Genomic DNA, 26474 nt, shown 5'->3' with positions numbered 1-26474 from the left:
CCCAAGAAACCAACCAATTTTGGAGTAGAAGCTCCAATGTTACCTAAAACCACCTCATGTACCTACTACGGTAAACCACCTGATTAGTCTACAGTACTAATTATCCTATCTTCATATTGGACCAACGGGATTCTAAACGGTCTTCATCAGAGATACCACGAAAAAACGAAAGTTATTCAACGGGGGTTACACACCACCGACAACCGGTAATGCACCGAGGTCTTTCGTCTGGTAGACGCCCCGTCTTGAAGTAATAACTCAATTGCTGCAGCAACGCGACTTACTCCCGCACCAGGCTTGCCAGGCTTTCAGGGACCGGAAACTTCTTTCTTTTGATTTTTTTTTCTTTTCGATCCCCACATCCTGATGTTAGACGACATGTTGAAGGGCTGTCCTTGTTAACGAGGATCATTCATCATTCTAGCCGCATCGTGTCCAATTGTCGCCGCCCAGCTTACATTTGCTTTTCATTGGCTGCAAGTCATTATTCGGACCATCAGTCAAATTCGCTGGCGACCGAGTCAGAATTCTTACAGCCTCAGGCATACATGAAAAATTTCTTGCTCACTTGGAAGCACCTGGGGGCACTTTGGAAGTCAATGCGATAGGCCATGCTGTTCCGAGGGTCGAGTCTCCTGCTCAACGAGTTTCCCTATCAACAGTTACAAACTTTTTTTTTTCCTCTTCGTTTACATCACAATATCGGCATGAAAGTAATTGAAAGAAAACATGCATTTCATAACTTTTTATTACGCCGCCGTACGGTTGCAAGCGCTGATTTCGAAAGCTAATCGTATGTAGTAATACAGTTAAAAAGATTTGCGGATGCTGTGTCCCCAAGATTGAACGAAGAGCAAGCAAGCCAAGTTCCGAGTGCTTTGATTTACCTTGCCGGTTTAAAAAAAGCCATCCCAAACGCCATCCCAAACTCCCATGCAGCAACCCCACCCGCACAACACCAGTCAAAGTCACTGAAGCCATTCAGCTTAAATCCATTTGCACATCCGTGCGAGAACCGATCGCCGTCGCCGCCGACTCTATTTGTGTGGGCCGAGGCGATTCGGCTGCTGTCATTACTTCCACACTGTCGAAGATCGGGGGCGAAGCCTTCAGGTTTTGAAAAGCACGCGTCGCGTCTTGGCTGACTAGGCGACCTTGTTTAAGGTTTTCAGCAAACAGGAAGTAGCCCTCGTTGGCTTGGACCAGGTAGGATTCAAGGCCGCGGCTCTCGAGTCTGATGACGACGTTGCTGAGTTGATAGTGGTTCTCGATGTATTTAGCCCAACCTCGCGCAGCAGATTCAAGTGCGTCGCTGATGCGGCCCCAGCCGATCCCAAGATGCATAGTGAAGTCATCCACAACAGGCTGTGCAGGAGAGTCGGTGGCCGAAGACGGATCCGAGACATCGCGACCAGGGCTTGACCGGACTGGAGACGAGTCCGCACGAGCAGAGAGCGTGACTGAAGACATGTCTAGACGCGACGATTTGTGACTTCGCAGCGAGGGACGTTCTTGAGCTTGTTGTTGCAATGCGAGGGCCTCTTCGAGTTTGCGTGCCTCATCTCTGGCTTTCTGCTCCTCAATCCATGTGCCGGACTGCGTTGAGGCATCGTTGACATAGCGCGAATTCTTCTTGATAAGTATCATGCCAGGGCCGTACTCCCACTCGTCTTCATCTTCCTGGGGAGTAACGACGGGCGGAGGCACCTTTTCCGGCGAGTCGAGGTTGACTGCCGCCTCATCACGAGAGCGTTTGCGACCCCTAGGAGCCTGAGCCGCGTTCTGCGCAAGTGCACTGGCCCATGGAGCCGGCTGGCTGAGCGAAGATGACTGATGTGTGAAGGGTGGTCTACCGAAAGGAGATTGAAAGGGTGATTGGAGCGGCATGGTGAGGACTGGCGAGGATGTACGACCAAACGACGCCATTGTGGGCTAAATCTGTTGAGATCAAAATAAGATGGCAGTTAGAATCGAACGATGGGTGCTGTGATGGGTGATCTGGTGCAGGTATGTGCTATGGTCAAGTTAGATCGACGCGGGTCACGTAAAGATAAGCGCGTTGTAAATGGACAATGTGGAGCAGAGCGATTGAAGGCCAGTAGATGGTCTGGGGGCAGATGGAAATGTAGGAGGATAAACTAAGATGATTAAGGCAGGTAGACTTTGATGTCTCAGGGCAAAAAATATGAGATAGAGGGAGACAAATTGCAGAACGTGGGGATAAGTGACAGCAGTGCACTTAAAGGCCCGGGGTCTGGGCGAGGACGTGGACGACGCGGTGACGGCGGTAGGACGACGAGGCCGGCGCGGGTGTTGTACCAAAGTAAGTCCCGGTGGTAGAGGGATAAATAGTAGGCGTGCTGGAACTCTTAACAAAGAGTATATAATGAGAACCCAAATTGGTCAATGCAGTCTGGGTGGAAGAGTGAGGTAAAAGGGAAAAAGGTGAAGGGATCTCGAGACAAGTGTGCGAGGGGGAAGCAGCGGAACTTATGGTGGCAGGACGCGGAAGAAGGAAGTGAGAGAGATGTAACGGGCGGCGCAAAAAGGGCAAATAGCACGAGGTGCGATTCGTGAGAGGAAGTAGCAACAACCTACCTACATTACCTACACTACAGTACAGTACATGGAGATGGAAACTGGAAAGAGCTCCCTTGCTGGTACCTCGCTGGTGGAGCTGTTATGATGCTATCTGGCTCCACAGCGAAATGCCAGCCACTGCTGCGTCTGACACTAACAAGAGGCTTACAATGCTACCAGCCAAGCTTGAGGCGTCGGAGCTCCTGCAAGTTGGGGAAGGGAACGAGCCCTTGATACTGTAACAGTGTCACACTGTTTCCACACTTTAAGGCCGTGATCCGGGCTCATCATTGGCTAGTGGTCTTGCTGCAGGCATCCGGGGCCGGGAGATTCTTTGCGTGAGGCGCTTTGTCAGTTGCAACTTGCAGGGCCAGATTAAGTGGGGCCTCAGACTTTGATCGGCCGGTCGCTGTGGAAGCAACCAATTGTACTGCAGCTTTCGGCTGTATTAGCTCCCGGTTCCTTGCCAGCTGCCGACAGGGTGACGGGCTTTGTGGTATGGTAGTCAGCTGTCACCTGTGAGAGCAGCTACGAAAAAAAAAAAAAAACTTGAGGTAATGCAGGGCAGGGGTTGCCGTTGGTACTAGTTTGCCTGACAAACCTAGCAAGCGTACCGTAAGCAAAATATTCTATCGGCTACCCCGGCTGCTCCCATGTCCGAGTGCTACGAACGAGACTTCGTGGCTGCGCGGTGCCATGTAAATAGTAAACGCACCCAGTCTTGGCCAGTCTTGGGTAAGCCTAGCCAATGATCGGATAATTTTATCCCGTCATCCCTGACAGTAGTGATAATGAAGGCCCTGGTCAGCCTCAAAATCATTTTCCATCATCTCCGTTCTGCTTGCTGCCTCAGGCTTTTAATCATCTGCCAGCTTTCATGCCTCAGGCTCCCAGAACCTTGCTGATCTATTCTAATCTTTAGAGTTTAAAATGTCATTTTATTAGCAAAGTTATGGAATATGCGCATCAACACAAGTCATTGTGCCACACATGAACTTGTCTTCTGAACAAATCTCTATTTGCCCAATCTGGACCATTCTTCCAAACCTTCTCGAACTACCAGCACATTGAGATGGCATTCCAGATCGGCTGAGGTCAATGAATGTCAATGTGTGTGATGCCTTCCAGCAACCTATCAGCATACCACCAAGGAGCTTGAGTGGGCCAGTCTGCGCGCTATTGGACGGTAGTGTTTAGGCCTCTTCCATAATGTTTTTGTCTTGCCACACAAACCTTACTGGTGCGAATTGACGAGCCCTGTATCACAACAAAACCTTCTTTTACACGATTTTTACGTTGTGGGTGGGTGGTCGTAGTATGTACGATTGCGGGCGAGGTAGCGTGGTTGGCACAAACGATAAAGCAATAATTACTGACCCCCTTAGCGTCTCTCCTCTTGGTTACCCTCGGCTTCCAAGTGCCTACTGCCGTGATTGGTCATTCTGTAGCCAGCTTCATACAGCACCGCATCGTCAGTGTTCTCCAATCCTCCGTATAGACCCCTAAATCCCGGGGTGTTAAGACCCGGCGGGCTCTGCTCACGTCTTGGTCGCTCTCGTCTGCTAGCAGTGGTAGGAGTAACAAGTGCTATTGCAGCCCTGGCTGTCGCGGCCGCAGAATCTTGTACCACACCAATCCGAGTGACGGGGGCTGTCAACGCAGCCCCTAGGCGACCACTGTGCCGAGCCTCAGGCAGATTCTGCGGTGTTTGCGGTTGCTGGTCTGCGGGTAGTTCGTCATTGTAGATCTGGAAGTCGTGGTTGCCGTCGAGTTGCAGTGATGACGACGAGCTCGGCTGTGCTACATCTGTATACAACGCACTGGATTCTCCCATAACTTGCGGGGCATTCAACGCCGCATGAATACTAGATTCCAGGGATCTCAAAATGACAACTGGTGGTCTTGGGCGATGGCTCGCTGAGCGTTCTGGAGCGCCGCTTGAGGGCAAACTTTCTAGGCCTCCAGCCTGAAGGGAGGAGCTGCGCGGTGGGGTCTCTGGCGGCTCTCTCACCCTATAATTGCTGCGTGGCGACACAGTAACAGGCGATGCTTCCTACTCCCGTATTATCGATTTGACAATCAACATCTGGGTACGCACCATTTTCAACCAGCTTTGGACTCAAGGCTGAACTCACAGTAGCATGTCTCTGCACAGACCTCGTGTTCAGCCAGGAAACCCGAGGGAGCGACGATGGCGACCCAGGCATCGTCGAATGCGAAGCAGGCGGCGTTGACAAAGTCATGTCCAAAGACATGTGTCTTGACGAGCGTATAGAATGTCGCTGTGTTCTAAGTCCCATTTCAATTTGATGCGACTCCGAAGCTTCATTTGCTGTAGGCTGTTCATCCAGATCCTCCATCCTTGGGATAGGAGTGTCAGGGATCAATGAGTTGTCCTCCGATGGAAATACAGTCCCATCTGGCTGCGTGGCTTTGAGACGAACCGACAATGACGGGCTTTCGAAGATTATACTACGACCTTGGGCAAGGTTGTTCAAAGCTTTAGCCAGCTCATCCTGCTCGCCATTTCCCAGGACTGATGGGTCAGGAGATGGTGCGAGAGCATCGCTAAAGTCGTTCGTATCCGAACCACCAGTCTTTACATCGGCACCGGGAGATGACGAGTTTCGTTCTGGATCGTTGCTCTCAACCTCGGACACGGACTTGATGCTATTGCCTGATTGGAAAGCATGACGCCGAGCCTGCCGGCGCTCCTCGTAGGCCCTTACTTCAGATGCAACTATAACGATGGCGGTAGGTGGACGCCGAAGCATTTTGAGGCTGTTGAGCTGCAAATGATATGGAAACTGTGCTTAGGTAAAGACTCCGTTCCACGTCAATCGACCGACCGAGCTGTGTCTATTGTGGGAACACTACATCGAAACTGATGCAGTCATTCTTTCGAGCCGCTTAGCTCGACAGTTTCCTCTATGTTATTGAAGGCGAACTATCTGATAATTAACGTGTTGTTCTGGGAAAGAGCACCTTCGATCTCGGCAAGGACAGGACGGCCGGAGAATGGAAGGTAGCTAAGGTAGGTACCGTAGGTCACGTCACAAACAGGCAAGGTGCCTCATACAGGTCGATACCGGGCAGGTACCCATGTAGTTAGGTGAACAAAACGGGGGGTTTCCTCACAAACAAGACCTGGATAAAATGTTTATCGGTAGGCGTCTGGCTGCCTAGGTAGCTTATCTGCCCGTGTAGCCAAGGTACTTGAAGTAGTAGTGCAGTTCGCATGAGCAAGGGCTTGTTGGAACTTGTTGTATTTTTCGGTTTCTGTCCCAGCCGGATATATGAACATTGTCAATCCTTACCAACCTACCTCTACCTAGGTACATACCTTACCTAAGGCAAGCAACCTAAGGTACCTAACCTATATATGTGCCGAACCCACCCAAGCCAGCTTCCACTGCTGGAACCGTATCGTGGGCATTTCTTCTTCATCTCTCAATCAAAACAAGTGTACGATATGGACCAACCACCGTTTGCCCCTTGATGATCTGGTTCTCATATATTGGAGCAATGGAGCAGTGGATAGTGTTACAGACAGCGAGACTGGTGGAGGTGCGAGAATATTGATTGAAAATGCGCAAATGGAACTGATTTGCACAACTCAACATATGGAACCAAGGCTAACCCAAATACCTACCTACCTACCTAGGTAGGTACTCAAGGTAGTCTAGTCATGTCAAAAGTAAAGCGATACTCAAACTTGCCGAACGTTCCTTAATCCCCGAATAGGGTAAAGAGTAAGGTACAAATCTTAGGTTAATGTGCCTACCTAACTACCTAGGTAGGTACACACCTACTATGCATACCTACCTATACACAAAATGATATTCATCACTGTTATATCCTTTGCTAATGTAAAGTACCTGCCTACCTACCTTCAGATGATTACAGTGCGGTCAAGGTTCGTTTGGTCAGAGGTAGTGGGGAAGTTGTTGTACATTTGCACCAATCAAATTAGCGCTAGTTTCTGCAGCCATCCGAAACTCGACCAAGCCCCAACTTTGTCTTGCCCTTGGAGACAGTTGGCGGGAGAAGTTGTTCGCAAGTGGCTGTCAATCCATGGGGCTTGAATGGTCGAACCGTCATCAGTCGTGGCATTCGTTTTGGGCCAAACTTTGTACCCTGCCTATTTCGCTACCGTCGCATTCCATTGATCTGCAGCCTGAGGAGCTGGAGAGCCAAGGCTGTGCTCGCACTGTTTCTTCCTCTCACGAAGATTTTTTTCCTTACTGCTAGAACTAGTCGAACTCCTAAACACACAAGAATTGAAGCTTGGTCAGCCGTTCGCTCATTTCTTGATTTTTTTGGGGTGTGGTGTAACGCGGACCGGGAGTGCGTACTTTACTGTGCATGCGATCCCGGGCACGCACTGCTGCACCACTACCACCACGAAGGTACGGATACAATTCGCCCTAGGTACCTTAGGTCCCTGGCCATTGCGTCTCTGCTCGGCTCAACAGCCTACTGCCGCCACTACTACACTGCATCGCATCCTGATCTAGAGTTTCCCCATTTGTCTGTTTGCTGGCGTATGGGGACAATTATCACCGTCCTCGCTCTCCGGCCTGCCTGCCTGCCCGCTTGGCTTCTTCAACGAATAATCTGGAGCCCTAGGACAGGGTCCCGAATGCCCCCAGAGGACCTAGATAATACTCCAAGGGCGGGTTGGGATAGTGCGGAGGAACACCCCCACCCGGGGCCGTGAGTCGAGAGTTGTTCGTTGGTAGGAGTGCATTGACGGCCAACGACGACCACCACCACAAACCAGAGAGAATCTTACCTGCCTGCGTATATACACGTACCTACCTACCTGTCTTGACAAAACATCTATGTTAATAAGGTCAAAGTCGATCCACCGCAACGCATCCGACTTGTTGCGGACCGCCTCAATCTCGATTCTACGTCCATGTCTACATCGTGTCATTCCTCCATTCAACAACCATCATTCTCTAACTTTCCGACCGGCAACTGTGCAGAAGTGCCGGTGAGTGGACGTTGCCGTGGCCGCCTCCCAGTCTTCGATCTTTTGGCCAGCCCACGCACAATCGACTTTTAATTATCGACCCGAGACAACTGCCAAGGCGGCCTACCGATCGGTCCCGCCGCCTGGACTGTCGACCCAGTCATGAACGGCGACCTCAGCCTTTCTCAGGCCCTGGGTGGTCTGAGGATCGCCAATCCTGACGACGCCATTCCGAGCCCCAAGAGCGGTAGCCTCGTCGAGAATACCTCCTTCGCCCAGTCTTCCACGAATCAACAAGATCGACAAATCCTAGCCGACCCCTATTCGCCAGCCAGGGCCGAGCAGACGAATCAGTCTGTGCAGGGAGCAGTAAACAAAACAGACCCAAACTTGTCGCTGAACGATCCAGCGGACCAGCCATTTCACCAACCATACGCAAGCGAGTCCCGCTCGCCCGCAGCAACTCCTCGCCCGAGCTCCGCAATCTACAATTCCTATGCGTATACCGATCCAGAACAGATTTTGCACAGGACAAACACTGATAGTTCGGCTGCATACCGTGTTCCTTCGAGAAGTGCTTCGAACGCCGGTTCGAGACCGTATGATCCCCATCGGATATCTCGCGAGCCAAGCGTCAAAGATCACAACGGCCCACGCCAGCCTTCATCGATACCCTCTACTGGCGCCCCCGTTCCTCCTCGTCGGACAGCTTCCAAAGGCATGGGAGGGGGATACGCCTCCATACCAGGGATACCGATGGCTGCACCCTCGAGCAACCCCGAACTACCACTCCCGACCAGCAGCGTCGAGTGGCAGGAGCGAGGAGCTGCTGTCAGTGTCAAGAGAGAAGTGGATGCCAATGGAAGGACGGTGATGAAGTCTGTGCGGAAGGGTGTCCGCGACTTTTCCTTTGGCAGGGTCCTCGGCGAGGGCTCCTACAGCACCGTTTACCTAGCTACTGACAAGCAGAACCTCAAAGAGTATGCCATCAAGGTTCTGGAGAAGAAACATATCATCAAGGAGAAGAAGATAAAATATGTCAACATCGAGAAGAATACTCTCAACAGACTGACAGAACACCCTGGCATCGTGAGACTCTATTACACCTTCCAGGACGAGACATCACTATATTACGTACTGGACCTTTGCTCTGGCGGAGAGCTGCTTGGGGTCTTGAAGAAGACGGGTACGTTCGACATCGAGTGCACAAGATTCTATGGGGCCCAAATACTTGACGCAATCGACTACATGCACTCGAGAGGCGTCATACACCGCGATCTGAAACCGGAAAATGTACTGCTGGACGATCGCATGCACGTCAAGATAACAGATTTCGGGACTGCCAAGCTTCTACCGGACCCTCGTGCAGCAACGGCCCAACAGATGCTGGAGAGAGGTCCAGCAAGCGCGAGAGGCTCGGACGACGGACGGGCGGCATCTTTCGTGGGTACAGCCGAGTATGTCAGTCCCGAGCTACTGACGGACAAGAGCGCCAGCAAGGCTAGCGACATATGGGCCTTTGGCTGTATAATATACCAGCTCCTAGCTGGGAGGCCGCCGTTCAAAGGAGGTAGCGAATACCTCACGTTCCAGAAGATCGTAGGACTCGAGTACGAGTTCCCCCATGGCTTTCCAAGTACTGCCCGAGATCTTGTAGAAAGATGCCTAGTGCTTGACCCAAACAGGAGGCTGACGGTAGAGCACATCCGGAACCACGAGTTTTTCGACGGACAATATATTGGTAAGGATCTGTGGAGGACTAAAGCCCCAAGGCTGAGGCCATATGCTCCTCCTGCTCAGGAGCCTGATATCATTCGTCTAAACGGCGTTTCCTCCGCCTCACAACAATCAATGAACCCCCGTGGTGCACACCCGCAAAACCATCACCATAACAACGGAGCTCAAAAAGCGTCACAGCAACCGCAGCAACCTCAAGCACGGAGGATCATAACAGAGCTGCCGCCACCAACACAACTGGACCTTGATTGGTCACCTGTGTTGACGCGGAGCAACGAGCGCATTCTGAAGCTTGGTGACCTAATGGTGATCACTTCGCCGATATCCAATAGTCCCCATGGCAAGGGAGAAGAGGGACACAAAAAGCTTTCGAGGTTTTTTGGTGGAAGCACCACCAAGAAGAGACAGCGCCTGGTAATGGTGACAACCAGCGGGCGTATCGTACTGGCACCCGCGGGCGGCGATGAGAAGAAAACGAAGACGGAGATCTCACTACTTGCCCCGGACTGCATGTGGAAATCACAGGTGGATGTCAAGGGGCAGCCGGTATGGACCGTTGACACAGTAAGTACACTGGTTCGCCGCAGCAACGTTCCCATAATCTGTACTACATCATGATGAAGCAGTTATTGACTAACCTGCTCAACCAAAGGGGGGTGTGCACTACGTATTTGAAGAGCCAAAAGGATCACAGTCGACAGATATGGGAAAGATCTCAGTTGATGACTGGATTGAGTCTCTCGAGAGGGCCAGAGATTATGCTCTATCACAAGATACACTTGGAAATCATGAGCGAGACAATGGGGGGTTTGGTGACATGTCATCGTCTTTGTCGAGTCCTGCCAGTACACTGGGGGGGAGAGCAACCTATCCGGAATATGGCGACGGCTTCACAGTCAGCGACAGGTCCGGTCGGTCGGCGGTACTCAGTAAGAGCCAGGCAAGTTTGGACCAGGACCCGGTGCCTGAGAGAAAGCGGAATCGGTTCAGCAAGCGGGCATCTAAAAATGGGCTCGGTGCAGCATTCTAGAGGGCTGCGCAGCACACCCCAGTAATGGGACAATTTTTACAAGTTAAAAAGTCTAACAGGCAGATCGAGATTTGGGCGTCGTGGCTGAAGAGGAGAATACCGTAGGAACCCTTCTGCCGTTCGATTCACCCCTCCCCGCCTGACGTTGACCGCAGGACCCAGCTCTCACTGGAAATGCAGCGTGGTGACCATGGGGTTTGATTTCTTTGTTTTGACCTTTATTTTCTACAACATTTTGTAATTTGGCATTTCATAGCGAGGGCGTCAGTCACTATGCTGCACTCTGTTTTATTTGTCCTAATTGGATGCTGAGTACATTCTTTGTCGACCGCCCACACCACTCGGACAGTCAGTGTTTCTTTACTGGCTTGAGCCATGGTGGGGTGGGTGTTCATTATGCATATATTTGCTGCGGTACAAGTTCAACTATACACCTTGCATCCAAATATTGTTCCTTAGGTAGTTTCCATATCATAGTGTAAGGCGCATTATCTGAGGTCGGTTTACCTCACTCACCTGCCTCCTCCCCTGCCCCGCCTGCCCTAGGTACCTCTTGGTAATTGACAGTGCCAGGTGGGTCCCTATACGGTTGGTACCTTATTCGTAAAATGCCCGCCTGGTGGTCCGAGCTTCAATCGTCTGGTTGGCCAAAGCTGATTTTTAAGTGGGCCACTCCTGTCCGTCTTCCTCTCTCCTGAGGTGACAGGACCTTTTTGTCAAAACGCGACCAACGCGATCAAGCAAGACGCGGGCGCAAACTTAGAGTTGAGGCCCGCAGCAAGATCAGCAAAGCGATTGCTATCGCGACAGACCAGATAGTTCTTTTGCATCTATACATCTTTCCAATATCATACTCTAGACTCTAGCCCCTGATGCTATCGGTCGTCATCGAATCCCAGTAAGGATGCAGCCACAATTTCGCCCGTATGCACAGCAGGTGCCACCGAGGCAGCCACACATGGGCGGGCAGCGCCGTGGCCCAAGCATTGGGCATGCAATCGGTATGTCGTCGTCTGGTAGACTTTTTTTTTAACTTATCCATGAATCGATCCATTGCTTGCTTGTTGATATCCACTTTGCTTCCTAAACTGCAAAGTTGCCAAATCCCGCCTGCCTGGGGCCACGGCTGTTAATGAAAACTGGGACCGTGTTCACTATTGCGGATACTGCAGCATTCGCCTCGCGTCGACAAGTCAGGTCGAGTTAAATCGCGGGCTTGGCTGTATGGGGACTTGGACTTGTGCCTTAGCTACCCAGCTACCGAAGAATAACGGGCTTCTCGGCGCATTCGGATGCTAAGCGGCAGACTATCCTACCTTCTTGAGCGCCTAGACCCAAAGTCAAAGCAGACACCTAAACGTGCCAGTCCCGTTGCTTGTCCCCTTCACTTTGCAACAGTCAAGAACTAGAATTTCTCGACCGCGGAGCAAAACCGTCTGGTTTGACTTTTTTGTCCATACTGACCATGGCGCCTTCACGCAACGTGGCGATAGCCGCAGGCCAAATGCCAATGATGCCCGCCGGCGCGCATCCGCAGATGGCCATGAACCCGCAGCAGATGCAGCCCATGGATCCGAGCCGCCAAGCCCAGTCGAGTGAGGCCGCAAAGCGCAAAGCGCGCAAGCCGACCGATAAGACTATGCCTGATGGGGTCGAGGACATAATCATTGGCGACGGCGTACAACGGTACAGGGACTTGCGCGACTACGAGCGCCGACTTGACGCGACAATGTCGCGCAAGCGGCTAGACATTGTTGATTCGATGAGCAGAAACCCAAAGGTAAGAGGAGCAAGCGTGTGCGTAGTCACGTACGTGCCTGGGGGGTTCGAGATGTCTCGTCCTTTTATGCCACTGAACTGACATCAGCCTACCTTCTGCCATAAGCGCTCCAAGACGATGCGAATTTGGATCAGCAACACAGTCGACGACCAACCGTGGCAGGCAGCCATAACGGCAGACAACTTTGATTTCTCGGCGAGCTCCGACTCCACATATCGTCTCAAGATTCAAGGTCGCCTTCTCGATGACGACGACCTCACAGCATCCGGGTCCGAGCCTGCAAAAAAGGATGAGGAGGAAGCGCAAGGAGCAGACCGAATGGACACGGATTCTCCCGCCAAAGAAAAGAATTCTTCTTTGGCGGGACAGGGCCCGCGCCCGAGGTTTTCGCATTTCTTCGATTCCCTCTCCGTGGTTGTCGACCGAGGCCATGGTGCCGATCCGGCCGCTCAACCCGAACAAATTATAGAATGGAGCAAGCCCGCACTACCACAGCAAAAGTCGCAAATGACAAAGGCACCACTGCCACCAGCAGCCGATTTTGATGAGATAACATTCAAGCGAAGTGGTGACGACAACCTCAACGTGAAAATCATCTTGACGAGGTCCGAAGAGCCCAAAAGATATGCGATTAGCCCAGCGTTGGCGGAGATTGTAGACATGAAGGAGGGTACGCCACAGGAGATCTTGATACGACTCTGGGACTACATTCGGTTAATGGGTTTGTTGGAGGACGAGGAGAAACGCAGGTTCCGCTGTGATGACTTGTTGCGCAAGGTGCGTGCTAGGACCTCACGGGTTGTTCGAGGTTGTGGATGACCGACGATGTTTCATATAGCTAACCTCATGTGCACCGCATCTTCAGGTCATTGGAAAGACGCCGGACGGCAACCCCACCAGCAAAACGCAAGACGGAAGCGCCCCCAAGGACATAGAACACGATTTTATCGTCAACCTGGCCAAACACATCGAATTTCACCTTGCGCCTCTGCCACCCATCCAGCTGCCTTACACGATCCGGATGGACGAGGAGTTCCACAAGAATCCCACGCCAACCATCTACGACGTGCAAGTTATGGTGGACGATCCTTTGCGCGCGCGCATGTTCCCATTCATTCCAGTCAGCACACAGCAGAACAACCCCCAGACCAGTGAATATGCTTCAATGCTCAAGGAGGTTGCGCGGCTCGACGAGCAGCTGGCGGTGCTGGTAGGCGCGGTGGGTGAGTCCAAGTTACGACACCACTTCTTCACCCAGATGAGTGAGGACCCGACCAATTTCATCAGAAGCTGGCTGTCATCGCAGCAACGGGATCTCGATATCATATGGGGCGAGTCGGTGCGCGGAGGTGACATTTCGGGCGACGAGTGGCGGCGCGGCGGCGCGGATGGCATTTGGAATACGGAGGGTGCAAGGGAAAGCGTCCAGGTCATGCTGGCCAAGCAGCCTACATTCCCGCGCTGAAAAGCTTGACATGTTTGTGCGAGGCGTACGTGTGCTCGGTTATTCGGGTTATCTATAGGATATGTGGGCGGGTTTTGGGGTCAGTTTATTCTTGAGACAGTGGCTATTATCTTCTCTAAAATCACATAAATACAGGCTTCGAGGTTAATGAGTATCAAATTTAAGATCATTATTCATATGGTGAGGTCAAGTATGAGCCGTCCTAGACCAAGCAGTTCTATCCATGCTTGCGAACAAACTTTGTCCGTTAAATCCGCTGTAGGCAGAGGCGTGTCGGCAGCCTTGGGTCAAGAAGCGGGGCAAGTCGGACATAGGTAAGTAATTAGTGTCCGTCAGTCTGGCACTGGGTTGGAAGTAATACGTGCAGCAGTTCACTATCTAGGCCGGTTCCGAAATAGGAACGGCTCCTACGTCAGAGAAAGGAAAGGATTTTTGAGAATTTTTGTCTTGATCTCACACTTTGACCAACTTACAACCTGCTCACTATATAATAACACATCTTCGGGAACTTCTTTGTTTAGGACTGTTAGAGAGAGAGAGAGAGAAAAAAAGGAAACGAACAACAGAAACGATGTCAGCGTCACAAATTTTCAGGGCGGCCAACAGTGCCGTGATCACCGGCGGTGCCTCTGGTATCGGCCTTGCACTGACCAAGAAGTGTGCCGAGGCTGGTATGAAAGTGCTCGCAGTGGACTGGAGCGATGAATACCTTGCTGCGCTATCAGAGAGCATCGCAAGTGACCAGGTCTCCACGGTCAAGGCGGACGTATCCAAACCAGAGGACTGGGACACTATCAAGCAGACGGTGGAATCAAAACTAGGCGGTTAGTCATCCTTTCCCATGGCATTGTGGTTCAAATACTATATCACACGCATATGGTGATTTCATCAAGTTCTATATCCGCTGAGTCTCTTCGATCCCTATCTTTTTACGTCATCTCCTGAGGTATAGGCAAGATCAACCTGCTCGCACTGAATGCGGGGATGGGCACACCCTCCAGCTGGGCCGAGCCCGAGGCCTTCCGCAAGACGATGGACGTCAACTTCTTCGGCGTGGTCAATGGGCTCGTGGCGCTGCTGCCGGCGGTCAAGAAGAGCGGCAGCGACGGTGGCAAGGCCGCGGTGGTGATCACGGGGTCGAAGCAGGGCATCACGAACCCGCCGGGCAACCCGGCGTACAACGCAAGCAAGGCGGCGGTCAAGAGCCTGGCCGAGGGGCTCGACTTTGACCTGCGCGGCGAGGCCGGCGTGTCGGTGCACCTGCTGGTTCCGGGCTGGACGCACACGTCCATGACTTCAAAAGCCGGCGCGGAAAAGGCTCCCGGGGCGTGGCACCCGGAGCAGGTGGTGGACTTTTTGGTGGGCAAGATGGACCAGGGCAGCTTCTACGTCATTTGCCCGGATAACGACGTCGACGAGGCTACCGACAAGAAGAGGATGCTCTGGGCTGCTGGGGATGTCGTTGAGGGTAGGCCGCCCCTGACAAGGTGGAGGGATGAGTGGAAGGACAGGGCGAACGACTGGATGAGCAAGCAAAACTTGTGATTTGCCGTGCTGCATATAATCATTTGGTTGACAAAGGCACCTCTACTAGGGGTAACTGGCCTGAAGTAACCAATTAGTATACCTGTCTACGTATCTAGGCTGGTCTTTGTTGAGATAAAAAAATCCGCCCCAAAAAAGACTATATTTTTGTAGTTGCACCAGCTCGACGAGGTGCATGCTGGTGCAATACTGTAGGGAGCGATGAATCTAGGGTCAGAGTGGTGTGGGGACCTTTTTACGGATCGGTCCGTGCTGCTGGAATTTTTCCTTTCCCATGTTACATACCTCTTTACGGCTCGCGCGCAGTACATGCGGGCGCGAATTTTACGTCCTTCATCAAATTTGATTTTTCTAACATCCTCACACTCCTTTCCTGCATGTTTGTTTATTGTTCGCTACTCTTATTTTTTCTTGTGAAATGGCTTGCAGCTGCCGAACTGCTGCTTTACGCATATTCGTCAGAGGATTTACTCAACTTCACATCGCCGAAAAGGGCTCAGGTGCAGTCGCATCATCCGTTTGGCAGCAGCCAAGGGCAGTCGGAACACCGCGGGTTACATACCGCAACCTGCACTACACTACAGCATGCCGCAATGACCCTACGGCGGCGGCGGCGGCCGAGACATCCTCAACACCGGAGGAAACGACAGAGCCGGAACAGCGCCAGAAGAATGTGGATACCACTGGTAGTGCGGCAGTCTTAGAGTCTGCATCGGTTATGGAACTGACGCCTGAAGCTATCGATGCGCTTGCCTCTGAGATTTTAGCCTCTGAAGATATCTCAGACCCACAGCCCTACGAGAGCGAGCATGTAGCGAAAGAGTTTAAGAAGGCACGGACTGTCACATCTGCGCCAGCAGAACCCGAAGCCCGACTTCCCCGAAAGGTCAGGAGAATGCTACAGTTCGGCCCGGGCGACACGCCACCGCAGACAGAGGAGACCCCGCAGGAGAGAAAGAAGAGAAGACTTGAGACTGCGAATGCCAAGGATAAGAAGGACTCGAAGATTGACAAGCACAAAGGAAAAGAGGCGGATCGCAAGAAGCAGACAAGAGCCTCGGCGGAAGAACCAAAACCCAAGAAGGAATCTTGGATGGTGCAAAAGGCCGCGCTTGAGAAGAAGTTTGGCGATCAAGGCTGGCGGCCGCAAAAGAAGCTGTCACCAGACGCCATTCAAGGAATCCGGGCACTGCATCAACAGTTCCCGGACGTCTACACCACGCCGGCGCTCGCGCAGCGTTTCGAGATCTCGCCCGAGGCTATCCGACGCATACTCAAGTCCAATTGGACACCTTCAGCAAAAGAGGAGGAAGACCGGCAGCAGCGCTGGTTCAAGCGGGGCAAGCAAATCTGGGAACAGAAGGCTGAGCAGGGTACGAAGCCGCCCAAGAAGTGGCGCGAGGAGGGCGTCAAGCCCAACTGGGATGCCAAGCGCGAGTTTGTCAAGAGAAAGATGGAGTTTCGCCGGAGGGACATGGAAGAGGAAGACTTTCCACCACCCAGGAGGTTCAACAACCGGCCTCGTCCGTACAGATCCGATACTGGCAAGAACTCCGACCATCAGCCATCCCAGGCCCGGCGTCGTAGTGGCGGGCCGAGAAGACTTGGAGGTGTCGGCGGAAGCGGTAGAAGGGAGAATTGAAGGGGAGGAGACGAGATCGTCTGGTCTTCACGTCTGTCATTGTAACAAAAGATATTTCAAAGAGACCCTGTATATTCCATGTAACATATCTATGTACCATCAACCGTGGCTGCCAGTCTATGGGTAGTTCTCTCATCTATTAAGACAGCTAATTGATACCACAGTGTCCTAGTCAGGTGGCACTGGCGATGTGTGAGGCCACTGAAATCCTACCTAGTTGATTGCAGGCCAGCACTCATTGGGAATAAGCGTGTGATAAGCAATTTTTCCGAGCACTTAATGGGGGTCCAAGGTCCATTTTTTGACAACCGTGTCCCAAGCCAAATTTAACGTCTGGTCACGTAGGCAAATACGTAGTGCGACCAGTGTGGCGTAGGCAATTCCTTGTTCGTTGTCATGCTTTTCATGTCAATGGATGTTTAGGTGTGTTGGTCTTGACGTGGTAAAAACAATGCAGCAGCCTTGGAAATGTAGGAACTGTATCGAGGAATGAATGAAGCAACTAAACCACTGCTATCTTGGAAAATTAAATCATCACCCAAGAAGTACGCGAGAGACCTGCCAGATGCCTAGATCAAGATCGGCAAACGTCAGCCGGACACAGACTCGCCGTTGGATGCATCCGCTTTCAGACGGATTGAGTTCTCATCCTCGCTCGTTCCAGGGACTCGATCCAGTCGCTTACCCGAATTGGCATCATCCCTGCCTCGAGTGAACATGCTGATTGGCGCTCCTTGGTGTTATGGCCTAGCAACTAACGCCAAGATCTATATCCCTGCTAGCTAAAGGGAAACAATCCGACAAACTTGACAGGAGTGCCCTAGCAAACAAATGCTAGGTGGGTATTTGTAGCTGTGCGGGCGGGACCAGCTCTATTCCTGCCTCTCGATTTCCCCTTCTCCGATGTCGACTCCGAACGTCGGTTAGCGGTTCTGTTTTTTTTTTTTTTTTTTTTTCTTTTTTTTTTTTTTTTTCGTCTCAATTGTCAAAGTCACTGGAGCGAATTGACCTGCCGAAGGCCCGAAGGCAAGGAGATCGAATACGGAGAGACCTCACAGACCCCTGAATCCTTGAGATCATCGATCACTGGGCTGTGTAAGTAACAATTTTCTGCTGAAAGGCTGGTGTGCTAAATCTTAAGCATTGAAAACGGGCAAAACCGACGTCACAATCCCAACGCCGCTGACAACCCAACCGCATGCATTCATTCGGACAGACAGGTAGCTGCTACCTTGCCTCACCTTTGGCTTGAAAGACTCGTGCGAGTCAACACATCTATACATGCTTCGGTGCCGGGGAAATCACTCTGCGCTTACGTGCACTGCCGGTTTCCTAGAGCTTCTACCCTCGAGCACTGCCGCCACATAATGAAAAAAGAGCGGTCACTTGAGCGTCGGATCTTTTAGCAACTTGCCTCGTCCGGACCCCGCATCGCCGTCGACGGGGTGCCGATGACGCAAGCAAACATGGCTTCCACGCCCTCGAGTCGCCTCAGGCTAACGCCGTCCAACTCGCCGTTCCTCGGCCGCCCCTCACGCTCACCGATCCGGCCCCAGAAAGCGGCCGAGCAACCAGCCCGATTGTCTCTGAAAAGGGTCGTGGGGAACACCTGCACCTCTCCCACAGGTCTCGACACTGTCAATTCCTGCTTCGCTTATGTTGCAGGTGGCGCTGTCGTGGTTGTCGACGTGCAGGAAGATCAGTACTCTCAGCGATTCTACCGTGCCCGGCCCACCGCCACCCCAACATACGGAGTGTCGCCGGTACCACACGCACCGTCGACCCCGAACTCCACGCCGAAAGCCAACGACAGCAGGAATAGGGGCCCTCCAAGCGATTGGTCAGACAACCCGTCGTCCAAGACCTGGTCACAACGAGAGCGCATCAAGGCGGCTACGTGCGTCTCGTTAAGTCGGGACGGACGATTCTTAGCCGTCGGCGAAACAGGCTTCGCACCCCGAGTGCTGATTTTCAATCTTCAGGACAATTCGTCCGATATCCCACTAGTATCGATTAGTGAACATGCATTCGGCGTAGCTGCCGTGGCCTTCTCTAAGGATGCCAAGTATTTGGCGTCACTAGGCTCCGCCAATGATGGGTTCCTGTACATCTGGAGGATCGACCAACGTACAGGTGCTGCCAGGCTATTCCAACAGAATAGGTGCACCTCATCAGTTCGTGGCATGGTATGGATTGGCAACAGCCTCGTAACGTTCGGTGTCCGCCATGTTAAGGCATGGAAGGTAGAGGAGCAAGCTCAGGCCACATCTCCTTCCAAACAAAAATTCCCAGGCGATGGGTCATTCCCAGTACCGCAGTACCAAAAACCCCTTCCGGGTCGTAACGTACTGCTTGGCTCGCTTTTGGAAGCAACCTTCACCTGCGCGGCCGTCATCAGTGACGACAAAGCTATTCTCTGCTCAGAAACGGGCGATATATCTATCCTTGACGACTCCGGTAAGCAGATGAGGCTGTTACGGGTCACCAACGTCGAGTTCCCTGTGCAGTGCATCTCAGTCTGTGACCAGACTGCCTATGTCGGCGGCAAGAGTGGCCAGTTTACAACTATCGATGTGGTCAGACTCTGTGATGACGGTGATTGCGTACTCGGAACAGGCAAGTCAGCTGAAGGCACACTAGCAATGGGCTTCGTCGGGCATCGCCTTGTCACTACAGACGCAAAGCGGTCGATAGCCATCTGGAACCCAGGCCAACAGCCTGCGAAGGAGGCATCGGGCACCGTAGCTGTTCCCATCCCTGGCTATAGTGATGCTATTATGGGCGTTGGCGTTCTTTCCAGTCCCAATCCATCTGACTCCGCCTTCTTTACATGGTCCGGGTGCGGCAAGGTTGTCCTCTGGGGCTCAGATGGTTCCATCAGGTCCTCTTTCGAGGTATCTGTCGAGCAACCCGAAGTTCTGGATGAGCTGGAGCCACCAAACGAGCTGTGTATTGTTGCAGCAAGTAAACACGGCCAGCTGTTTGTCACTGCCGACCGACTCGGTGTGTTGAAGGTCATCGACTTCAACACTAAAGAATGCCTGATGGATACCAGAGCACACGCGTCTATGTGCCAGGTAGTGGCGATATACGAGTACGAAGACAACAGCAGGAGGGCCATTATAGCGTCTTGTGGACGTGACAGAACCACACAACTTTTTCGCAGAACATCAACAGGTACCTTTGAGCATTTCCAGACACTGGAGTTCGCCGCAAAGGTGGTTCATGTCCTCGTACCATCAGAGGACAAGGTCATCACCTGTTCCATGGACAGGACCCTACAGATCCATGATCTAGTTTCCAAAGAGGGCGATCCAGACTCAATCGCGGCAATTCCATCCCGGGTCATAACGCTAAAGGGTTCGCCTTCTTCGATGGTCATGGATGACAGGTCTGTCTTCGTTTCACTATTGGACCGGTCCGTATGTCAATATGATATCTCAACCGGCCGTCTTCTCAACACTTTCAAGTGCATTGATGAAGGCGGAGCCGAGTCGGTTGTCCTGGATTCGTTAATCTATGGCCAGCCTCTATCAACCAGCGAGCCATCATTCCTCCTAGGTGTGTCCAATACAGACAAATCGGTGAGGATCTACGACTCGCAGAGAGGTTCGTTCCTGGGTCGCGACTGGGGTCACAGTCAGGCCATAAACGGTGTGACATTACTAGAAGATGAGGGGCAAACCAGGACGGTGGTCAGCGTAGCCTCTGACGGTACAATCATGATTTGGGCGCTTGACCTGAGTGATCCGATAGCTTCATCGATGAGTAGGGATCCATCGCCAGCAAAGGAGCCGGTATTGACGTCAAGTAAGCCTACCCTCAGAAAAGTTCTGTCCAAGGCAGAGTTGGCCGAATTCCAGCGGCCTTCGTCCTCGGGAGGACGGCGATCACCACCCAGGACGCTGTCTCGTCGCACCTCAAAATATGGATTGTTGGCCACTGGCTCAAGAACCCCGACGCCAGCGTCTCAAACGTCTCCAGGGAGCAGCACAATTGTCGAAGATTCTTCTTCGAGAAGGGTCTCCTCTGGAAGCGGTGACTCTGGCACCACTCCGCCGCCAGTAAGTCCAAGGACCCGCGGGGTATGTAGGAGACCCTCGCTACCCGCTCTTAGTACAACGCCTCCAGCAGCCTTGGCCTCGTCCATGTTGCTGTCTGGGCCTCGAAAGAAACAAAGTACGAGCAGCTTGCGATCATCGCCTGCTCTAGCGTCGTCTTCATCCACATCAACGTCGCCATATGGCTTCGGAACGCTCAGCATGGCGACAGAACAGACATGTCGCACGTTACGGGCATACCGCAAGAAGCTAGCGGCGGCTGATACGGACCCTCAGCAACAGCCTATCCGCCCAGAGATACTTGCTGAACTGGATGCAGAGCTGCGACTAACCGCAGCGGCCTTGGGAGACCGTGCTATACGTGACAGCAGCTCCACCGCCATTCACGACAGCCTGCTCAGCGGACTTCTGGACACTTACTCAGAGCGTCTGGTCAGTATGCTAGATGAAAAGTTGCGACTACGGGCCAGCCTAGGCTCTCCGTCACCCGAGATTGGAACCCAAACAGTTCTCCTCGGGCAAGATACACAAAGGTCGTCCTACAGCAGTACCAGCAGTAGCGATCTGAACATTATTGTTACCTAAGCTGTTGACAGTCTTTGCCCAACTGATCAACTCTCAGTCTACACCGATATCCTTTCCTGTGTGGTTTTTCACAAAGCTTCCTTTGACTACTTCGACCACTTCCGCGCGAAGCAAATGTATTATTACTTGAAAACTTGATACCCTTCCTTTTTGTGGCGTTGTTTGTTTTGCAGACGTGGGCATAGTATCCGGACGGAACTATAGCCATATGGGCAGCAGGATCTGGATGGCGATATTTTGGATTTTGTCTATGTCTGATATTGCTTTCCCTTGCTTTCCTTTCTTCTTCTTTTTCGTCTTCTTTGGGCACATTCATTCTGTTCTTCTTTGTCACTTTTTTTTTTGTATGGCGTATGGTGTTGGAAATTGCATTACGGGAACTTTCAGGCTGTTTCCCTTAGCGATATGTAACAGTATTGGAGACATCAATCAGCACCGAATTGAATGTTTTCTCCACTTTGCTTCTATTTTGAACGGGCCGGAAAGCCCAAATAGCTTCTCTTGTCTGAGGCATCACAAATGGCGCATACTAATTTGTGGGCTGTGTAGACATATATTTACGTTGATCACTGCAATGGTCAGTCAATTCACAAAGGCATCAACCTTGCTTGGCAGAAATTGGAATATGCTTAATCTACTCGCGTTACCGTGGCGTTGTTTATGCGGAAATGTTGGTGCCAAGTGCTTACCTAGGTCAAGCCAAAGAAAGAAAAGGACGAGGAAGGGAGCGTACAGAGAGGCCTACCTAGGTAAAACAACAAGCGAGCTCCCGACTGGCCCTTTTTCTCCCACTCAGATGTGGCGTTTCACAACTGTGTCTCAGGGACGGGATGTTATGATGCAGGACCATGGATGGCATAAACATTTCATGAGGGGCCGAAACGTGAAAGGAGCTAGGGGGTGGTTCTCTTCCTGTGGAGGTAGCAATCTCTCTGCCAAAAGGAAGGATCAGCGAAAGAAAAGGAGATTGGTGGTCATGTATTTTTTTTCTTTTTTCTGGGCAGAACCACATTTCTTTTCTCGAAGTAAGTGGGCGCAACACAAACAACCCAAGCAACCAAGGCAGAACCCACAACTTTCCAGTCAATCCTGCCTGTCCGTCCGGGTTCAACGGCATGAAGGTGGCTGCCCTGTCGTGACGCGCGTCTCCGCTTGTGACATTTTGTTCTCTTGGGTGGTTTGTGGTGGTGCTTTACAACTCATTTTTGGTTTGTTTATCAAGGCGCAGCTTTGGTTTTTATTTGCTGGTTGCCCCCATCAAATCAATGCTGCTTTGCAATCCCGCCGGAAGCTGGAGCCGGATTATGGAAGTGGAAAAGGATCACCGGCCGAAGACGGGGATGGTTATGGATATGAGAGTGAAGAGAAGACTCAGAAGAGTCGGTGGTTGACCTATTGATGGACCAATGCCCCGAGACGTGTCGTGGTTACGAGCGGGCCACGCTCCAAAAGAAGCCGGGCGGGAGGATCTGGAGGGGGATTGAGAGTCACACACGGAGAACCTAAAGAAGAAAAGCGTCAAAGATCTGCATAGAGAAGGCGTCTAACCTTTTGACGGCCTGTCTGTTTAGAGTGCCCTTATTTTTATCTACTCTTTATATAGACTCTATCAATGTCTCTACTATTCTCATAAGATTTGCTCGCATGAATCTGTACCACTACTACTAATACGTGTGCACACAAAAATGCATTAATGATGAACGGTTGTCATTTTCAAAGACGTGACTGAATGAGGGGCGGGGCACGCGCAGAACAAAAGAGTGTTCGGCCTCGAAAGCCAAAGCGCGAGGTGTTATCAATTAGACGCGTCGAACACGTGTACAGCCGGGGAATGGCGTATTTCGCGAGTCATCCACAAAGTATTGGGGGCGGGATTGTCCAGCATATATGTCTTTACCCGCTTGCTGAAGAACAAAAATAAAAATGAAAGAGGATGGAGAGATACGGGCAGAGAAAAGGAAGACAAAGCGCTGACAGATTGACGAGGGGACTCGACGTCCGTCCGTCCCCCGTCAGCCACTCTTTCAATTTGACAAGGACAAGCGGTCTCTGCTATCGAGTTCTTAGCGTACAGTTTTGGGGTACGCTTTGACGTGGTTTGGCGATAATCGACGATCGGCCTGGGGGGCGTTGGAGCTCTCTCTCTCTTCAGTGTTCACTGTTGCTCTCAGGTCCATTGTCCGAGCTCTTCGTTGGGAATTGTGGGGAGGGTAGCTCTCCACTTTGGGAGTTTTCCACCCGCGTACATGCACGAGAATGCAACGCAGCTTCTTTTTTTTTGTTTTTTTTTTGCAAAGTATACCGCTAGCAAAAAGACGAGGCGGTCAGGCAATAGCTCTGTTAGTCTGATTTTCGGGGCCTGTCACGATTCGCGGCCGCGCAGATTGGCACACAACCGGACGGACGGTCAGACCCGTGGAAAGTGGAGGTTTTGCCTTGTTGGAACCAAATTGGAATATGTCACCTGCCCTCGGGTGATGCTTGCAAGCCCAAACAAGCCCTTCCGTTATTATTATCGGTCACAGTGACCAATTCAAAAGCCATCTTTGATTTGGCCTTAGCCTCGAATCGTGAGAAAAGTCCAGGCCTGGATGCCCCCTGGTCTTGAGAAAAGAGACATGGCCCCAGATGGGCACATGATTTACCTACTGCGAAGTTAGACGCAAGAAACCAGAGTGTTGGGAGTCTTTCTCATCCGTCAAGCGTTCCACTGAAGACGATAAATGACTAGTAAAATATCACATCACACAAGAGATCATCATCGACCGTGCGTCTTACTTCTCCAGCGAAGATCACTTTTTTCCGCAGGTATCATCTATTACTGTACATTACTGGATGGTATGGTATGCTAGTACTAGGGTTATATGAGTTGTTTATGCGCCTCTTTCCTCACTGGGCTTCATTGCCTGCTTTCCAACGAGGACTTCCCTGGATAGTAGGGATGAGAGTTCTTTGGAGAGGTCATCGACACGCACACAACAGTCAGTTATAGGGAGAGAGAAAAGTCCCAACATGCTTGTCTGCATCATGAGTCTAGCCCGGACGCTTATTGGAACATCGCATGGACCGGCTCCAATGGGGGCCACACAAAAAGTGTGAACTGAGAAAAAGAGAGGTAAAAACGCTTGGATGTGCAAAAGCATTAGCCGTTACACACGTTACGGCCAACGACCAATTACATTCACATTGTTTTTACCACGCCGCCAGGGGCGCCCTTGGCTTATTCCAACATGAACGATTCGTCAATAGGGTTACTGTATCTATTCAAGACTATGGCTCTTTTTTTTTTTTTTTTTTTTTTTTTTTTTTTTTTTGGTTGTTGCTGTTAGTCATGTATTGTTCCTCTTTATGTTTTGTGTCTCTAAACATCCTGAATGTGGCAACGATAGATAGTGTTTCCGGTTCCTTCGTTCTATGAAAAATAATTCGTAGCTCGTTTGCTGACATTGCAGCTTTTGCAACTCGATCACTGAGATGCTTACAGTTCATCCTTCTATCTAATAGTTAATGTGATTACCATACGCAAGCGTCCAACCTTTTTTCTCTCTTTTTTGCGTACGCTTCAGGGTCTGCTGGTGCTTTTTTATGTTTTGTTCTGTAATTGACGAGCTAGTAGACTAGCTGATCTTGAACCGCAGCTACGAGTTAAGGCGACTGTGTGGCTGACAGTCTTGTTTCTGTCAACATGCTTGGAGGAGTTTACTGGGCTGATTGCGACTTTCGACCGACAATTTGCTTGTTCGCCCCAACCCTTTTCCTTGATTGTTTCTGTTTGGCAAAATCAGCCAGCGTATCCCACAAACAGAATCTCGGCTGGCCGTTGACCTCGTTTAATCGGCTCATTGGCGAGAACGGGGCAGTATTAATTACAATAGCCAGAACGATCGTGTTCCACTTGTGATTCTAATTTACGCCAGCCTGGGCAAAGAATCGCTTCATGTTTAAAATGGATCCTACTCGCCATCAAAGTCATCACAATGTAAGATCTGGAAGGGATTTGTGGTAATGGCCAACGGGTGGCGCGGAACTCTATAATGGCTGGGGTAGGAGGATGAGAGAGTGAGGGCCTTTGGCAGCGCAGAAACGAAACAGTTGCATTGTATGTACCGGTAGATTCTTCCATTTCTTTGCTATTACGGATTCGCCTCCACCCGTCCCTTCGAATCTATCTAATTGAGTTTTCGCTGTTTTGCCTCCTGCATGCACGCACCGGCTTCTTGACTAACCAAGTTTCGTTATGCGCTTCAATGGAACCGAACCGTTCATGTGCATATTGTTATTGGATATATATACACATGTGTATATGTATATTGGTATATATACTGTACCGTGAAGAGTGAGGAAATCCGGGGCCTACCTACCACTGCCAGTTTGACGTAAAACGCCCTATTGATTGTACGTATGTCAGGGGACTTTGTGTCTTGGTTTTGCCCTTGCCATTTCAGGACTCTGGCGCAAAACTGACACCCCGGGCCCCGTCCTTAGCGAAATTGGGGCGCCCCCCTTTCGACGATGGCTAGCCCATCCCAGCACCCAGCACAACGACCATTCCTGTTGCTGCTTGTTCATCCGCCTGGTGCATCTTATTTGAGGATGGGGGGGTAGCTTGGCTGCCGATTCCATAGCCGTCCTTTCTTTATGCAGCTTCCCCTTGCTGCCATCTTTACTTGTACCACTGTCTACTGTATACCATAACCTACTGTAGACTAATTACCTAGGTACCCAGCATGCTTTTTCATACGAATGATAACTTGTTAATGCTAAATTAATTGATGCTGGCACACCCCGTTGAACCCGCTTCCCAAACACCCACCATTAATTCTCACCAGTGGTTTGCGCAGGATTGGAGCGCGGTGGCTCAAGTTTCGGGGTTCCAAAACGCTTTCTGCTCCCCCAGTGCTTGTTTCTTGTGGCTTGCTTGGATTCATTGGGATAATTTAGGGCCCCTTTTTTGCTTTCTTTCTTCATTTGGTCCTGAGTTATTCTCGCCATCACTGTTCATCCTAATGCAATCAAATCCTCGTGGGGAGTTTTGACACTTGCCCAATTTTATCTGAATTTTTGATGGCAT

The 26474-nt window shown here is 51.3% G+C and overlaps 8 protein-coding genes across 8 annotated transcripts; 6 read left to right on the top strand and 2 right to left on the bottom strand.

Moving 5' to 3' along the window:
- Positions 1–42: 42 nt before the first annotated feature.
- On the top strand, positions 43–2577 carry MGG_15769 (uncharacterized protein; the record flags this gene model as incomplete). The annotated part of the gene is made up of 4 exons (XM_003714757.1): positions 43–713; positions 802–1206; positions 1262–2323; positions 2381–2577. The coding sequence occupies exons 3-4, from the start codon at positions 2167–2169 to the stop codon at positions 2575–2577; spliced, it is 354 nt and encodes a 117-aa protein (XP_003714805.1). The 5' UTR covers positions 43–713; positions 802–1206; positions 1262–2166.
- Positions 2578–3961: 1384 nt separating this feature from the next.
- MGG_01796 (uncharacterized protein) lies at positions 3962–5354 on the bottom strand (the record flags this gene model as incomplete). Its single annotated transcript, XM_003714756.1, has 3 exons — positions 3962–4633; positions 4738–4869; positions 4992–5354. The coding sequence occupies 3 exons, from the start codon at positions 5352–5354 to the stop codon at positions 3962–3964; spliced, it is 1167 nt and encodes a 388-aa protein (XP_003714804.1).
- Positions 5355–6692: 1338 nt separating this feature from the next.
- Positions 6693–10896, top strand: MGG_01795 (AGC/PDK1 protein kinase). The gene is made up of 2 exons (XM_003714755.1): positions 6693–9859; positions 9948–10896. The coding sequence occupies exons 1-2, from the start codon at positions 7721–7723 to the stop codon at positions 10323–10325; spliced, it is 2517 nt and encodes an 838-aa protein (XP_003714803.1). The 5' UTR covers positions 6693–7720; the 3' UTR covers positions 10326–10896.
- A 135-nt stretch (positions 10897–11031) lies between these two features.
- On the top strand, positions 11032–13739 carry MGG_01794 (uncharacterized protein). Its single transcript, XM_003714754.1, has 4 exons — positions 11032–11326; positions 11819–12105; positions 12211–12882; positions 12971–13739. Exons 1-4 carry the CDS (start codon positions 11230–11232, stop codon positions 13568–13570), a joined length of 1656 nt encoding a protein of 551 aa, XP_003714802.1. The 5' UTR covers positions 11032–11229; the 3' UTR covers positions 13571–13739.
- Positions 13740–13912: 173 nt separating this feature from the next.
- Positions 13913–15451, top strand: MGG_15768 (uncharacterized protein). The gene is made up of 2 exons (XM_003714753.1): positions 13913–14394; positions 14523–15451. The coding sequence occupies exons 1-2, from the start codon at positions 14142–14144 to the stop codon at positions 15113–15115; spliced, it is 846 nt and encodes a 281-aa protein (XP_003714801.1). The 5' UTR covers positions 13913–14141; the 3' UTR covers positions 15116–15451.
- Positions 15452–16010: 559 nt separating this feature from the next.
- On the top strand, positions 16011–16702 carry MGG_15767 (uncharacterized protein; the record flags this gene model as incomplete). Its single annotated transcript, XM_003714752.1, has 2 exons — positions 16011–16638; positions 16689–16702. 2 exons carry the CDS (start codon positions 16011–16013, stop codon positions 16700–16702), a joined length of 642 nt encoding a protein of 213 aa, XP_003714800.1.
- Positions 16703–17717: 1015 nt separating this feature from the next.
- Positions 17718–21859, top strand: MGG_01791 (WD repeat-containing protein). Its single transcript, XM_003714751.1, has 2 exons — positions 17718–17852; positions 17974–21859. The coding sequence occupies exon 2, from the start codon at positions 18209–18211 to the stop codon at positions 21401–21403; it is 3195 nt and encodes a 1064-aa protein (XP_003714799.1). The 5' UTR covers positions 17718–17852; positions 17974–18208; the 3' UTR covers positions 21404–21859.
- On the bottom strand, positions 21856–22888 carry MGG_15326 (uncharacterized protein). The gene is made up of 2 exons (XM_003714750.1): positions 22477–22888; positions 21856–22335 (listed from the first exon to the last, which is right to left on the bottom strand). The coding sequence occupies exons 1-2, from the start codon at positions 22518–22520 to the stop codon at positions 22149–22151; spliced, it is 231 nt and encodes a 76-aa protein (XP_003714798.1). The 5' UTR covers positions 22521–22888; the 3' UTR covers positions 21856–22148.
- Positions 22889–26474: the final 3586 nt, after the last annotated feature.

Source organism: Pyricularia oryzae, chromosome 2 (assembly GCF_000002495.2).
Source record: "Pyricularia oryzae 70-15 chromosome 2, whole genome shotgun sequence".
Taxonomy (NCBI): domain Eukaryota; kingdom Fungi; phylum Ascomycota; class Sordariomycetes; order Magnaporthales; family Pyriculariaceae; genus Pyricularia; species Pyricularia oryzae.
This window is presented reverse-complemented; position numbering and strand designations above follow the sequence as displayed.

What these genes read in the sequence shown, in the direction of transcription:
- MGG_01794 (XM_003714754.1), top strand. Translation starts at nt 11,230, where the DNA reads ATGCAGCCACAATTTCGCCCGTATGCACAGCAGGTGCCACCGAGGCAG. An exon ending in CGATGAGCAGAAACCCAAAG is followed by an intron (nt 12,106 to 12,210) that starts GTAAGAGGAGCA and finishes TTCTGCCATAAG; the next exon opens with CGCTCCAAGACGATGCGAAT. An exon ending in GTGATGACTTGTTGCGCAAG is followed by an intron (nt 12,883 to 12,970) that starts GTGCGTGCTAGG and finishes CCGCATCTTCAG; the next exon opens with GTCATTGGAAAGACGCCGGA.
- MGG_01791 (XM_003714751.1), top strand. Translation starts at nt 18,209, where the DNA reads ATGACGCAAGCAAACATGGCTTCCACGCCCTCGAGTCGCCTCAGGCTA.
- MGG_15768 (XM_003714753.1), top strand. Translation starts at nt 14,142, where the DNA reads ATGTCAGCGTCACAAATTTTCAGGGCGGCCAACAGTGCCGTGATCACC. An exon ending in GGTGGAATCAAAACTAGGCG is followed by an intron (nt 14,395 to 14,522) that starts GTTAGTCATCCT and finishes CCTGAGGTATAG; the next exon opens with GCAAGATCAACCTGCTCGCA.
- MGG_15326 (XM_003714750.1), bottom strand. Translation starts at nt 22,520, where the DNA reads ATGCCGTTGAACCCGGACGGACAGGCAGGATTGACTGGAAAGTT. An exon ending in GCAGGATTGACTGGAAAGTT is followed by an intron (nt 22,336 to 22,476) that starts GTGGGTTCTGCC and finishes TCCTTTTGGCAG; the next exon opens with AGAGATTGCTACCTCCACAG.
- MGG_01795 (XM_003714755.1), top strand. Translation starts at nt 7,721, where the DNA reads ATGAACGGCGACCTCAGCCTTTCTCAGGCCCTGGGTGGTCTGAGGATC. An exon ending in CGGTATGGACCGTTGACACA is followed by an intron (nt 9,860 to 9,947) that starts GTAAGTACACTG and finishes GCTCAACCAAAG; the next exon opens with GGGGGTGTGCACTACGTATT.